Source organism: Microtus oregoni, unplaced genomic scaffold, assembly GCF_018167655.1.
Source record: "Microtus oregoni isolate MIOR12 unplaced genomic scaffold, Mior012 000048F_ref0000485, whole genome shotgun sequence".
In the NCBI taxonomy this organism is placed as follows: Eukaryota; Metazoa; Chordata; class Mammalia; order Rodentia; family Cricetidae; genus Microtus; species Microtus oregoni.
In genome coordinates, this window is record NW_024543222.1 from 607966 (window position 1) to 623874 (window position 15909).

Consider the following 15909-nt stretch of genomic DNA (forward strand, 5'->3'; position numbering starts at 1 on the left):
ATCAGCCGGCCTCTGCCTCATGAAAGCTAGAATTAAAGGCATGAACTACCGCTGCTGATAATGAAGGAATGCTTCAGACACATTCTCCTGCATGCATCCCCCTCCCTCGCATCTTAGTGTGGCTCCTTTGTCTGGGCTCTGGCAGGAAATCGTGTCCTGTTGTAAAAGCACTGTAACCTTGTGGCTATGCTTCACGACATGTGTCCTCTGGTAAATGACATATTATGTTACTCCACAGAGACCTTCGTGAGCTCGGGTCTCTCGTCGAGGGCAGCATGGTCATTCCCAGGCAGAGCCTGAACAAACCCATCCCTTATAAGTATGTCATTCACCATGGTGGAAGTAGCAAGGATTCCGTAGACTACGAATTTATCTATGAGGAGTCAAAGAAGAAAGGCGAGCATGTGAACCGCAGTCTGTTGGTGTATTCTGCCTGCTTGGGCACTGGAGGAGGTAAGCCATCGAGGGGCCTGAGTGGGTCAGCCCAGCTCCTGGGTCTCTGGGTCCTCTGCTTGGCACTGCCTGTCTTTGCCTGGATGCTGAGTAAAGCTGCCTTCGGGAGTGGATTTGACTCAACCTTTTACTGTGTTAATGTTTTTTTTTTTTATTTTTTAAATTTATTTATTTATTAAGGATTTCTGCCTCGTCCCCACAACCGCTTCCCGTTTCCCTCCCCCTCCCCCGATCAAGTCCCCCTCCCTCATCTGCTCTAAGAGCAATCAGGGTTCCCTGACCTGTGGGAAGCCCAAGGACTGCCCACCTCTATCCAGGTCTCGTAAGGTGAGCATTCAAACTGCCTAGGCTCCCACAAAGCCAGTACGTGCAGTAGGATCAAAAACCCACTGCAATTGTTCTTGAATTCTCAGTATTCCTCATTGTCCGCTATGTTCAGCTAGTCCGGATTTTTCCCATGCTTTTTCAGACCTAGGCCAGCTGGCCTTGGTGAGATCCCAATAGAACATCCCCATTGTCTTAGTGTGTGGGTGCACCCCTCGTGGTCCTGAGTTCCTTGCTCGTGCTCCGTCTCCTTCTGCTCCTGATTTGGACCTTGAGATTTCTGTCCGGTGCTCCCGTGTGGGTCTCTGTCTCTGTCTCCTTTCATCGCCTGATGAAGGTTAATATTCCTGAGGATGCCTATGTGTTTGTCTTTGGATTCACCTTATTTAGCTTCTCTAGGAACATGAATTATAGGCTCAATGTCCTTTATTTATGGCTAGAAACCAAATATGAGTGAGTACATCCCATGTTCCTCTTTTTGGGTCTGGCTTACCTCACTCAGGATAGTGTTTTCTATTTCCATCCATTTGTATGCAAAATTCAAGAAGTCCTTGTTTTTTACTGCTGAGTAATACTCTAATATGTATATATTCCATACTTTCTTCATCCATTCTTCCGTTGAAGGGCATCTAGGTTGTTTCCAGGTTCTGGCTATTACAAACAATGCTGCCATGAACATAGTTGAGCATATACTTTTGTTGTATGATAGGGCCTCTCTTGGGTATATTCCCAAGAGTGGTATTGCTGGATCCAGGGGTAGGTTGATCCCGAATTTCCTGAGAAACCGAAACACTGCTTTCCAGAGTGGTTGCACCAGTTTGCATTCCCACCAGCAATGGGTGAGTGTACCCCTTTCTCCACAACCTCTCCAGCAAAGGCTATCATTGGTGTTTTTTATTTTAGCCATTCTGACAGGTGTAAGGTGGTATCTTAAAGTTGTCTTGATTTGCATTTCCCTGATCGCTAAGGAAGTTGAGCATGACCTTAAGTGTCTTTTGGCCATTTGAAGTTCTTCTGTTGAGAATTCTCTGTTCAGATCAGTGCCCCATTTTATAATTGGGTTGATTAGCCTTTTACGGTCTAGTTTCTTGAGTTCTTTATATATTTTGGAGATCAAACCTTTGTCAGTTGCAGGGTTGGTGAAGATCTTCTCCCAGTCAGTGGGTTGTCTTTTTGTCTTAGTGACAGTGTCCTTTGCTTTACAGAAGCTTCTCAGCCTCAGAAAGTCCCATTTATTCAATGATGCCCTTAGTGTCTGTGCTGCTGGGGTTATACATAGGAAGTGGTCTCCTGTGCCCATGTGCTGTAGAGTACTTCCCACTTTCTCTTCTATCAGGTTCAGTGTGTTCGGACTGATATTGAGGTCTTTAATCCATTTGGATTTGAGTTTTGTGCATGGTGATAGATATGGATCTATTTTCATTCTTCTACAGATTGACATCCAGTTTTGCCAGCACCATTTGTTGAAGATGCTCTCTTTTTTCCATTGTATACTTTTAGCTCCTTTATCGAAGATCAGGTGTTCATAGGTTTGTGGGTTAATGTCAGGGTCTTCTATTCGATTCCATTGGTCGACTTCTCTGTTTTTATGCCAATACCAAGCTGTTTTCAATACTGTAGCTCTGTAATAGAGTTTGAAGTCAGGGATGGTAATGCCTCCAGACAATCCTTTATTGTATAAGATTGTTTTGGCTATCCTGGGTTTTTTGTTTTTCCATATAAAGTTGATTATTGTCTTCTCCAGATCTGTGAAGAATTTTGATGGGATTTTGATGGGGATTGCATTGAATCTATAGATTGCTTTTGGTAGAATTGCCATTTTTACTATGTTGGTCCTCCCAATCCAAGAGCAAGGGAGGTCTTTCCATTTTCTGGTGTCTTCTTCAATTTCTTTCTTCAAAGACTTATAGTTCTTGTCAAGTAGATCTTTCACTTCCTTGGTCAGGGTTACCCCAAGGTATTTTATGCTATTTGTGGCTATCGTGAAAGGTGATGCTTCTCTGATTTCCCTCTCTGCTTCCTTATCCTTGGTGTATAGGAAGGCAACTGATTTTTTGGAGTTGATCTTGTATCCTGCCACGTTACTAAAGCCGTTTATCAGCTGTAGGAGTTCTTTGGTAGAATTTTTGGGGTCGCTTATGTACACTATCATATCATCTGCAAATAACGAAAGCTTAACTTCTTCCTTTCCAATACGAATCCCCTTGATCTCCTTATGTTGTCTTATTGCTATTGCTAGAATTTCAAGCACTATATTGAAGAGGTATGGAGAGAGTGGACATCCTTGTCGTGTTCCTGATTTTAGTGGGATGGCTTTGAGTTTTTCTCCGTTTAATTTAATGTTAGCTGTTGGCTTGCTGTAAATAGCTTTTATTATATTTAGGTAGGACCCATGTATCCCTATTCTCTCCAAGACCTTTATCATAAAGGGGTGTTGAATTTTGTCGAATGCTTTTTCAGCATCTAGTGAAATGATCATATGGTTTTTTTCTTTCAGTTTATTTATATGGTGGATTACATTGATAGATTTGCGTATGTTGAACCAGCCCTGCATCTCTGGGATGAAGCCTACTTGATCATAATGGATAATTTTTCTTATGTGTTCTTGGATTCGGTTTGCCAGTATTTTATTGAAAATTTTTGCGTTGATGTTCATGAGTGAGATCGGTCTGTAATTCTCTTTCTTGGTTGGGTCTTTTTGTGGTTTTGGTATCAGGGTAACTGTAGCTTCATAAAAGGAATTTGGCAATGACTCTTCTGATTATATATTGTGAAATACATTAAGGAGTATAGGTATTAGTTCTTCTTGGAAGTTCTGGTAGAATTCTGCATTGAAACCATCTGGTCCTGGGCTTTTTTTCGAAGGGAGATTTTTGATAACCATTTCTAATTCTTCGCGAGAAACCTGTCTATTTAGATCATTCACCTGGTCTTGGTTTAGCTTTGGTATATGGTACTTATTTAAAAAAATGTCCATTTCTTTTGTATTTTCCAGTTTTGTGGCATACAGGCTTTTGTAGTAAGATCTAATGATTCTCTGAATTTCCTCTGTGTCTGTGGTTATGTCCCCCTTTTCATTTCTGATCTTATTTATTTGCGTGTTCTCTCTCTGTCGTTTAATTAGTTTGGATAGGGGTTTGTCGATCTTGTTGATTTTCTCCAAGAACCAGCTTTTTGTTTCATTGATTCTTTGGACTGTTTTCTGGGTTTCTATTTTGTTGATTTCAGCCCTCAGTTTTATTATTTCCAGTCTTCTACTTCTCCTGGGCGCGTCTGCTTCTTTTTTTTCTAGAGCTTTCAGGTGTGTTGTTAAGTCCCCAATGTATGCAATTCTCCGTTTTCTTTAAGTGGGCACTTAGTGCTATGAACTTTCCTCTTAGCACTGCTTTCATCGTGTCCCATAGGTTTGAGTATGTTGTCCCTTTATTTTCATTAAATTCAAGGAAGACTTTAATTTCTTTCTTGATTTCTTCCTTGACCCAGGTGTGGTTCAGTAGTTGACTGTTCAGTTTCCATGAGTTTGTCGGTTTTTTGGGGGCAGCGTGGTTGTTGCCTTCTAACTTTAATCCGTGATGATCTGATAAGACACAGGGGACACTGATATTTTTTTGTATCTGTGGAGGTTTCCTTTGTTTCCGAGTATGTGGTCAATTTTTGAGAAGGTTCCATGAGCTGCAGAGAAGAAGGTATATTCTTTCCTATTTGGGTGGAATGTTCTATAGATGTCTGTTAAGTCCATTTGCTTGATTACCTCCAATAATTCTCTTAATTCTCTATTAGGTTTCTGTCTGATTGACCTGTCCATTGCTGAGAGAGGTGTGTTGAAGTCTCCTACTACTAGTGTGTGTGGTTTGATGTCTGCCTTGAGTTCTAGTAATATTTCTTTTACATAAGTAGGTGCTTTTATATTGGGGGCGTATATATTCAGGATTGAGACGTCCTCCTGATGAATTGTTCCTGTTATGAGTATAAAGTGACCGTCTCGGTCTCTTCTGATTGATTTTAGTTTGAAGTCAGTTTTGTTAGAAATTAGTATGGCCACACCTGCTTTTTTCTTAGGACCATTTGCTTGAAACACCTTTTCCCAACCCTTTACTCTGAGTAGGTGCCTGTCTTTGTGGTTGAGATGTGTTTCTTGCAAACAGCAGAATGTTGGATCCTGTTTTCGAATCCAATCTTTTAGCCTGTGCCTTTTTATAGGTGAATTGAGCCCATTAATATTAAGTGATATTAATGACCAGTGGTTGTTTACTCCGGTTATTCTTATTGCTTTTGGTAGTAGAGATTGTGTGTCTCCCTTCTTTGAGATGTGCTCTTGAAGGGTCATTAGATGCCTGGGTTATTGTAGGCAGTGTTGGCAGTGTTGGATTCCTTGGGTTGCGATTTTCCTTCTATTACTTTCTGTAGGGCTGGATTTGTGGCTACGTATTGTTTAAATTTGTTCTTATCCTGGAATGTCTTGTTTTCTCCATTGATAATGAACGATAGCTTGGCTGGGTATAGTAATTTGGGTTTGCATCCATGGTCTCTTAGCTTCTGCAGAACCTCTATCCAGGACCTTCTGGCTTTCATAGTTTCCATCAAGAAGTCAGGTGTAAGTCTGATCGGTTTACCTTTATAAGTTACTTGTCCTTTTTCTTTTGCAGCTCTTAATATTCTTTCTTTAACCTGTATATTTTGTGTTTTGATTATTATATGGCGAGGAGATGTTTTTCTTTGATCCAGTCTGTTTGGTGTTCTGTATGCTTCTTGAATATTTAAATGAATATCTTTCTTTAAGTTGGGAAAGTTTTCTTCCATAATTTTGTTGAAAATATTTTCTGGGCCTTTGAGCTGTGACTCTTCTCCTTCTTCTATTCCTATTATTCTTAGGTTTGGTTTTTTTATTGTGTCCCATAGTTCCTGAATGTTTTGTGTTGAGAATTTGTTGGCTTTGCTGTTTTCTTTGATCTGTTCGTTTATTTTCTCTATGGTGTCCTCAGCATCTGAGAGTCTTTCTTCTAGCTCTTGTATTCTATTGATTATGCTTGTTTCTGTAGACTCTGCTCGTTGGCCTAGATTTTCCATATCCAGCTGGTCCTCAGTTTGTATTTTCTTCTTTGCCTTCATTTCAGTTTTCAATTCTTGAACTGTTTCCATTACCTGTTTGATGGTTTTTTCTTGGTTTCCCAGGGTATCATGTACGTATTTACTCATTTCTTCAAACTTTTTGTTATACTTCTCATCCATTTCTATAAGGGCATTTTTTACATGTTGTTTAAGGGACTCTATTATCTTCATAAAGTTGATTTTTTCCACTTCTTCTGTGTTAGGTTGTTCAAATACTTCTGTTGTAAGATCATTGGGTTCTGATGTTTTCATGTTGTTTTTCGGATTATTGGGTGAATTCTTGCCTTGGCGCCTGCCCATCTCCTCCTATTGATCCTATCCAATGGGTCCTTTAAAAACCGGATCAGGTTTCCCTGCTGGCCAAGGGCTCCGCTTACAAAATGCCCTCACTCTCTTTTGTGGTTCCTGCTGCAGGCCAAGAACCCTCTCACCCCTCCGAAGGATCTTCAGGACAGGACCAGGCTCCCCTTGTGCCAGTGACCTGGCCAACCAAAGGCCTACCTCTTTGATTCAATTGTAGTAGGGCGATCTGCTCTCCTTATTGCACGCCTGTCCCCGCCACTTGGGTCTGCCGCTGCGCCGGTCCCCGAAAGCCTCTTCCTGTATGCGGTGTTGCTCCGCCGCGTCTGGCCGCCGCTGCTCCGCCGCCTACTGTGTTAATGTTAATGTACAAGGGAAAGTCTCCCATCAGGGAGCTGGATGGAAGGCGCTGTATCAAGGGTTGGTCGGATGGAAGGTGATTGAGGGTGGGGCAGGAGGGGCGGAGGTCTGCTTTGACAGTGACATTTAAAGCGTCTTTTCCATGTTCACGATCTGTCTTCATTCACGTACGCTGCTTATGTAACTCCATTTGGCTGGGGCATTTGGAAGGGCACCTTCATCCCCCTGTGTTCTGCTGTTCGCTGGCCTTGTCCTCCTGGGCTCACAGCGTGATGTCCTTCCATGGAAGGGCCATAGAACTATTGAGGACCTGCACAGGCACCTGCCACAGTTACCTCTTGTCCCTCTGTCAGAGGCAGAGCCCTGAAAGGGTTACTTTCCTCTGTGTGTGTGTGTGTGTGTGTGTGTGTGTGTGTGTGTGTGTGTGTGGTTTAGCTGCTGAAGCAGCTCCAGACCTGTGAGGGGCGGGTGGACTCCTGCCGAGTCTCTTCAGACCGTCCTCCTGCCTTTGCTCAGTGTGGACTTGGTTTTTTCCTGGTACTGAGGGTGGAACCCAGGCTCTCAGCATTGACATAACTTTAGAAGTATTTTAATACATTGATTTGTACATGTGTGTAGTTTCTGCGGGCTTGTTGCTGCTCCCTTTGTGCGATCCCTGTTTCCCAGCAGGGGTAGGAAGACATGGAGGCCACAACACAGACTCCAAGAGATTCCAATGCAGAATTTATTTATTGTAAAAAACGTCAGGGCTTTCCTGGAGTTAGGGAAATTAAGCTGCGGCAGGAATGGTTCTGGTTGGTCCCTTTCAAACTGACGGTCGCTGCTGGTATGGGATTGGCTAGGAGCGCATCATTAGTTACTGCACTTTTGGTCCTCTGATAGGCTGTCCTAGCCAATTTCACTTCCTCACTGCGAGTTTGCATGTGCTTGCTCCTGCTTGTGCTGTTGCCCTGCATCACGTGCGAGTGTGTGTGCGTGTGCGTGTGCACGTGCCATGGCGTGCTTGTGGAGGTCAGAGGACAACCTTCTCAGCTGTGTCAGCAGGGACTCAACTGTCCCACAGCTCCCGTGATTTTGTTTTGGAGACAGGGTGTCTGTAACAGTCCTGCCCATTCTGGAACTTGCTTTGTAGAGCAGACTGGCCTCGAACTCACTGAGATCTGCCAGTCTGTGCCTCCCGAGTGCTGGGATTGAAGGCGTGTGTCACTACCACCCGCCTTTCCCATCATTTTTTTAAGGCCAGGATTTGACTTGTTACCCATGTTGGTCTTTAAAAATTTTAAAGAGAGATTTATTTTTTATTGTATGTTTATGTGTGGGTACCTATATAGTATTTGTAAAAGGAAAATGACCAAGGTCATCAGAGCTAAATCAGGCAATGTGAACCCGGTATTCCTCAGATACCTTAGGATTAATAACCAAGAAGAAGGGTTAGGTCCCCAGAAACCTCAACCTTGGCTCTTTTGAGGTGCTGGCTCAGACCTCGATTGGCTTTGCCAAGTCCATTTGGACAAGGACCACAGAAGTAAACTTCCCTTTGTCCTCTCATCAGGGCCTCTGAGAAAGTTTCTTGTCCTGTCTAAACCCAAGGCTAGCACGCTCCCTGTGATCTACATCCCAGGGCGTTATACATGCTAACAGCCCCCTCCCAGTGATCCCTCCCAGGGCGTTATTCACGCTACCAGCACACTAACAGCCCCGGCTGCACAGGCACCCCTTGTCCTAGCTGATAGAGTGGGCTGATCACCTGGGCTTTCCTTTCTCCCTGCCTCGGGCTGCTCCCCCGACATTTCTGCCTTCTAGGGGAGACCAGGTCTCAGCCATTAGGAGCTCGCCCACATGGGGTGTCATTGTCCCCACAGACTGGCATCAGTATGACGACATAATCTGCATGAAGCCTCCTGGGATGATCCAGAGAATTTTAGATTCCTTCACTGATGTCACAAGAAAGGACCTGGTGAGAGGGAAGATGATTGCCGCTGCGGTCATGCTGGACCGCATCCTCAGTGTCCTCCATCCCTGGAGTGCCATCAACCTACAGAGCTTCATGACCCAGTTCCTGCAGTTTTACTCCGTGGTCCGAGTGCCTATGGTCCATGAAGGACGAGCTAGGCGGCCATGGTCCAGTCTGCAATATAAAGAGAAAGAGGTACCCATTCCCACTGTCACCAGCAGCTCTGGAGTAGACAGGCAGTGTCCCTTGACCAACTAGAGGCTAGGTGACCCCTGGACTCAGTGGGCCAAGTACGGATGGGGGCAGGACGACGTCACGACATCTTTCTGAAAGGTTCCTCTGTGCCCCACCCTCAGCATTGGTCCTGTGCTCTCCCAGAAGGGGTGGGCTCCTCGTTACACCTTACACTGGTGTGGCTGTCCATAGGATGCCTCCTCCTGTACCTCCACCCTGAAGGGCTAGAGACTGAGCATCTGTGCTTCAGTGGTGAAGCCCAGGAGAGAGGCAAGTGAAGCCCTCCCTACCACTTACCTTGGTCCCTGCCACGGTGCCCCAGTCCCTGGCACAGTGCCCAGCAGCTGAATGTCCCCTGCAGAGCTCACACATATTTCCCTCCCGGTACCAGATGAAGGCGCACCTGTGGGAGCATGTGAAAACCCTCTTGGCACCTTTCCTGAAAGGGAAGAGCGGGGACTCTCTGCCTGCCGACTGCCCTGTGAAGAGTGGAATGAAGCTGGGCCTGACCGTCCTTTTCATGGTGGAAGAAGTTGGCTTTGTTGTCCTTAAAAATGACCTGGACACGCTGTGCTACCTCCTCACCCCAAGCACTGGCTCACCAGAAGCTCTTCACAGTGACCTGAGCCCCACCCTCAGCAAACCTCAAAAGTATTTCCTCTTCATTTCTATTTTATGTGTACAGGTGTTTCACATGCACATATGTTTGTATATCGTGTGCATGCCTGGTGCCTACGGAGGCCAGAAGGTGTTAGAGACAGGTGTGAGCCAACCTGTGGCTACCGCAAACAACCTGGGCTCTTCAGGAACATCTCTCCACCCTCCGCACCATTTCTGTTTTGTGTTTGTTTGTTTGTTTTATGACAGTTTCACTACATAGCCCAGGCTGTCCAGACTCGTGAGATTTCTGCCCTCAGCTTGCCGAGTGCTAGATTTGGGGCATGAGCCCCATACCTGCTCATGGAGCTGAGGGTCGAGGTGCCTGTCTGTGGTCCCTGGTATGTGGCAGACCAATGTGGGAGAATCCTCCTGAGCCCATGAATTTGAAGCCAAACTGGGCATCTTGTAGTAAAGGAACACGCCGAGTGCTTCTGTACACGTGTCTCAGCATCTGTGGAAGCCCCAGGGATGTGTTCCCTCCAGCTCTGCCTGTGCCACACAGATTAGAAAGTGTGTTCTCACTATAGGGTCACAGTGAGTTTGGAGGTGACCTCTTTGCACCCAGTGACCTTGCCTTGTGGCGGCTGGTGTGGTTTAGCAGCTCTTACTGGACACTGGCATTTGGCTTGATGTTTTAGACACCCAAGTGATTGATTCAGTTTGTGAAGATACTCCTCAGCTGTGTGGTGTAGACAGAGATGACTCTGGCGGAAATCTGCTGTGGGGAGTCGTGAGGGTCCGCAGGGTGGGGCTGGGATTCCGTATCTTTATTGTGACCCATCTCCTGGTGTGGGCCCTGTCCAGCCACACAGAGTTCCCTGTTCTCTGCAGATGGTGGTCATAGACCCCTGGGGCACCTTCCCCTCACTGACACCTCCGTTCCCTTCTAGATGGCGTGCGTACTTGGCAAGCCTATGCTGCAGGTGCATAGACAAGAGCGTGGACCACTGGCTGGGCATCTTACCCATCCTGCACTACTGCATGCAACTGTCCCCACCCAGGAGGGCCTCTAAGAGCCAGTCCGAGGACACCTGGGCAGGCCTTGAAGGAATCTGCTTCGCACAGTTTCGGGAGAAAGCACCCACTAGGTGAGTTGAATAGCCACACTTACTATGCCAATTCCAGACCCTGAGGCGGTTGACTCTGGGCAGCCAGTCCCCTGTTCTCATTGGAGTCATTTCTTCTTTTTATTTACTAGGGGCTTCGATAACCATGCTGTTGTAATAGGAGAGGCGGGGCTGCGTCCCCAGCACCCCAGCCGCCCCAGCTCCTGGCCGCCTGGCTAGCTTATGCCCCGAAATAACAACACACAAATTGTATTCTTTTAAACACTGCTTGGCCCATTAACTCTAGCCTTTACAGGCTAATTTTCATATTCCGATCAACCCATCTCTAATAATCTGTGTAGCATCAGTCTTACCGGGAAAGATTCAGCATGTCTGACCTGGCAGCTTGCTTCATGGCGTGTGCCCCCAAGAGCTGAGCTATGGCGTCTGTCTGAGGCGTCTTACCTCACTTCCTCTTCCTCCCAGCATTCTGTTCTGTTTACTCCACCCACCTATGTTTTAACCTATGAGGCCAAGCAGTTTCTTTATCACTTAACCAATGACCTTCCTCCATCACCATGCTTCTAACTCTGCCTAATTCTTTCGTGTGTATACATGTAGCTTGGAGGGCAGCCTCCAGTACTCGTCCTTCCTACCAGGTCTCTGCTCTTCTTTTCTGACTATGTATGCCCAGATGACCGGCACATTAATTTTGGGTTATTTTCCTGTCTGGTCTGAATGTCCCATGTCCTCACAGGACCGCTGGGTCACACATGCTGCTACTATGTGTCTTTTGCACGTGTCTGAACTCAGGTCCTCATGTGCACAGGAAGCATTTTTACACAAGCCATCTCCTCGTCCCTGCCTCGCCCAGGTACCTACAACAGACAGCGCTGCTAGAGAGAAGGCTCTGTTGCCGGCCTAAGTAGACCAATTCTGGGAACGTATTTCCACACAGGGCCTCCCCTCTGATAAGAAAGTCTTACCAGAAGTTCTGTAGAAAACTTAGATTCTAGGCATGAAATCTATACTTTTCTTTTTTCTTTTGTTTTTCTCCCTCCCCCACTTCCTCCCTCTCCTCCTTCCCCCACTTCTTCCCTCTCCTTCCCTCACTTCCTCTCCTCCTTCCCTACTTCCTTCCTCTTCTCCTTCCCCTACTTCCTCTTCTCCATCTCCCTTCCTCTTATTCCCTCCCTTTCCCCATATTGGAGAGTTAACCCACAAAATTTTCAACTCCATCCAGCTCTGCCACTGCTCTCAGTGTGGGATGAAGGGGAGCCCCTCGGGGTCTGGAGGAAAAAGTCCGGCAGCCACCCCGCCCTTGCAATCCCTCCCTGCCCTCGCTGTCATTCTACTCCTGACCAACTTTTGTTTCCTGTGGGCGATCACAAACCTCAAATCAGATTGTGCAGCTCCTGCTTCTGTCCCCTCCACGTCAGTTCTGACTGCTGCAGCCTCACCACACCTGTGCTGTCTCCTCAGGAGCAGGGTTCTCCAGTTCATGCAGTCTAAGATGGCCCTGCTGCAGGTGGATGACTTCCTCTTCCGCTCCTGGTTCAGCCTGGTCCCGCTGGAAAGCTTGACTTCCTACTTGGAAAACTCGACAGAATACTTGAGTCTTCTGCCTGCCCGCGTCCTGGATTGTTTTCAAGGGGTTTCATACCGGCTTCGAGGGCTGGGGAAGATCTCTGACCAAAACCTAGAGGTGTGTTGTGGGGATCAGACCAGCAAGTGGTGTCTGAGCAAGAACAGGTTAACCCCTAAGGTGCTGGGAGTGGCCTGTGGGAGAGGGCTCACTTCATGTGTGGGTCTCACCCTCAGGGCCATGAGCAATGAGGGGGTGGGGAAGGACTGAGAGTGAGAGAGAGATTTATCTAGAGGTGGGGAGGTTTATGTAGCCAGGTGTGCTGAGGCTTTTTTAGACAGACGTGGTGACATTTCCTATACAGGCAAAGGCTGACTGGCCTACGTCTACTCTACTTCAGTAAATAGAACTTGGGAAAGTCAATAGCTTTTCTCAGTTCTATTTTAAGTGTTTTACAGTTGTGCTGGGCAGAACTACAAGGCAGTTAGGGTGTGAGGTTGTTCCATAGCTGCTGTCTTCCATCCTTCCTACATGGCTTTAGATATAGAGACTTGTGGATGTTGGCCTGGGAAGATGATCATTTGGTAAAGTGCTTGCCAACAAGCTTGAGGATCTGAGTTCAATCCCCGGAACCACCAAGAAATGCAGGTCACTGTGGCCTGCCCTTTACTCCCCAGGGGGAGTGGCGATGGGCAGATCCTCACAAGCCAGCCTAGTCCAATTGTGATCTCCAAGCCAATGAGAGACACTGCCTCAAAACAGGGTGCACAGCTCCCGATAAGAGCACAGTCTCCACACATGTGTGCTTGTGGTCATGCTCAGAAGACAGCAGTGGGAATTCTGTGCCATGAATTTAATCATGAGAAGCTATTCTTCCCAAGAGCAGCCGTGTTGATGGAAGGAAAGACGAAGCCAGTGTTTGTGTGCACACAGGCGTTTCTGGCTCACTCACAGCGTGATCACACTTCTTCTATTGTCCTAGGATGTCAAGCGGGTCTTTACAATGCTGATTCACCTTGTGGACATTTATGAGACCACGTAAGTAGGAAGGCCAACGGCAGCCTTGGCTTCCACACAGCTCTGGGTGGCATGGTGGCTGCCCCCGCTGGCCTCAGCTTCCCACACGTGCTGTCTCCGTGGGGAGGTGGAAACTAAGCCATGCTTTCCACGCTATTAGGTGACTTGTCCAACTTCAGGTCTGAGATTTTGCCCATGGTCCCTTGCTACATCCCTTCACTGTACCTGTTACATCTGAGTTTGCCTTTAGCAAATCAGATCACAAGACAAATCAAACGTATTACTGTTTCCCTGGCTATGACAAGCACCTGACAAAGGCTGCTGGAGAAGGGTCTGTTGTGACTCAGTGTTGGGCACAGTCCATACTGTCGGGGGTCACAGTCCATACTGTCGGGGGTCACAGTCCATACTGTCGGGGGGCACAGTCCATACTGTCGGGGGGCACAGTCCATACTGTCGGGGAGCACAGTCCATACTGTCAGAGCACAGTCCATACTGTCAGAGCACAGTCCATACTGTCGGGGGGCACAGTCCATACTGTCGGGGGGCACAGTCCATACTGTCGGGGGGCACAGTCCATACTGTCGGGGGGCACAGTCCATACTGTCAGAGCACAGTCCATACTGTCGGGGGGCACAGTCCATACTGTCGGGGGTCACAGTCCATACTGTCGGGGGGCACAGTCCATACTGTTGGGGGGCACAGTCCATACTGTCGGGGGGCACAGTCCATACTGTCGGGGGGCACAGTCCATACTGTCGGGGGGCACAGTCCATACTGTCAGAGCACAGTCCATACTGTCGGGGGGCACAGTCCATACTGTCGTGGGGCACAGTCCGTACAGGTGGAGGGCACAGCTCATACTTTCTAGCATGGTCCATACAGTTGGTTGGGGGGAGGCATAATCTGCCTCCCGAGTGCTGGGATTAAATGTGTGCACCACCACCACTCGGCCTGCTGTTCTTCCAGAGGTCCTGAGTTCAATTCCCAGAACCCACATGGTGGCCTAATTTAACCTTTATTTCCCCCTCCGTCTTCTCATTTGTCAACCATTTCAATGATTTCTCCACCTCTCTTTGTGGATAGGATTCTTGGGGAGACCCTGTTACAGACCTATTTACTTGAGTGTCTGACCCTCCATGAAACTGTCTGCAACATCACAGCCTATGTAAATTTCTATGAGGTTCCTGCCCTGTCGGCTGAGCTTGTCTGTAAAATGCTTCAACTCAAACCCACAGGGGTAAGTGAGATTCGCACATCTGAATACCCAGTACAGCCTGGGATGCTGTATTGGAGAACTCAGCTTTCTGCAGACAGTGAAGCCTGGGATGCTGTATTGGAGAACTCTGCTTTCTGCAGACAGTGCAGCCTGGGATGCTGTACTGGAAGGCATGGGCTTCCTGCAGACAGTGCAGCCTGGGAGACTATATTGGAGGGCATGGGCTTCCTGCAGACAGTGCAGCCTGGGAGACTATATTGGAGGGCATGGGCTTCCTGCAGACAGTGCAGCCTGGGAGACTATATTGGAGAACCCAGCTTCCTGCAGACAGTGCAGCCTGGGAGACTGTATTGGAGAACCCAGCTTCCTGCAGACAGTGCAGCCTGGGAGAGACTGACATACAGACAAAGACACAGAGACAGCACCATGGGCATGGGTGTGGAAATCAGGACACCTTGTGAGAGTCAGTTCTCTCCTTCCCCCACGTGGGTCCTGGGGATCAAACTCAGGTCATCAGACTCGAGGGTGACCTTAGATTCTGTAATCCCTTTCTCGCATGCCCACAGGCTGCCACAGAGGGGCTGGTTGCTACAGATAATGAAGACTTGCTGACAAACATCTTCCAGGGGGTCCTGAGCACCACAAGAAACTGTCTGCACAGCATGTTTAAAAAAAGCATCTTCTATACCAGTCTAGACACTGTCCGCTTTACCTATCCTGAGGAGATGGCGGTAAGGCTTCCTGGGAGCTGTGAAGCTGCCAAAGGCACATGGGTGTGGACATAAGGGACTGGGAGCCATCACTACCGTCCCAAGAGCTGTGACCACGACCTGAAGCCTAGCCACTGTGCTCCTTCTGTACAGAGGGGTCTCGTCAATCGTGGCCGGATGGAAAGTGCTGTCGGCCCTGGCTGGGCCAGGTGATTGGGACAGCAGTGTCAGGAATGCTGCAGGAAGCAGAGGTGGCGGTGGGGGCGTGGGGGTGTGAGGTAGTAGTTGCAGCTGTGAGCCAGATGTGACACTGGAAATGGAGGCAGAGGTGAGAGACCAAGTTCTTTTGTAGGTAAACAGCCAAATGTTCCCTCAGAATGGTGGGAAGCGAAGGTCCTGCAGGTTGGTTGGGTTTGGCCAGTGTGGTTGGTAGTTCTTGTGCTCACATGGACATGCTCCAGAGTCACATGGTATCCCCAGCTACCACGACAGTCGCTGTCCCGAGACTTACAGAGGAGCTAGTGAGCCTGTATGAAATTGGAATTAGCCAGTCGGCTTTCATTTTCAGTCCTGATATTGTGCCTCACTGTGTGAGATATGACCAAGGAGAGGAATCAGGCCGAGCCCTGTGGTCCTCTGTGGCATTTCTGAATGGCCAAAAGTACTCTGTATTTTGAAATGAATACATTGAAGACTTTCAAATTAGCTAATTCTGCATCAGTGCATATGTGGGGTGGGCTAATCTGTACTTGAAATATATTTTATAGAAGGTGAAATACAAAAGTCTTTTGAGGGGATGTTGTTTGGCTCATTTTTTCTTTTTGGGGAGGCTCTTTTTTCTTTATTTGAGACAGGGTTTCTCTATTTAATTCTAACTGTCCTGGAACTCATTATGTAGACCATGTTGGCCTCAAACTCACAGAGATCCTCCTGCCTCT

The 15909-nt window shown here is 47.5% G+C and overlaps 1 protein-coding gene across 1 annotated transcript in view; it reads left to right on the plus strand.

Moving 5' to 3' along the window:
- The window catches only part of LOC121436164 (E3 ubiquitin-protein ligase RNF213-like), a 95665-nt gene that overhangs the window by 12079 nt on the left and 67677 nt on the right, over nucleotides 1-15909 (plus strand). Inside the window, 8 exon segments of the mRNA XM_041635871.1 lie at nucleotides 239-453; nucleotides 8409-8695; nucleotides 9126-9385; nucleotides 10285-10482; nucleotides 11923-12145; nucleotides 13008-13063; nucleotides 14129-14282; nucleotides 14828-14992. Of these exon segments, the coding sequence (XP_041491805.1) occupies nucleotides 239-453; nucleotides 8409-8695; nucleotides 9126-9385; nucleotides 10285-10482; nucleotides 11923-12145; nucleotides 13008-13063; nucleotides 14129-14282; nucleotides 14828-14992 (1558 nt within the window).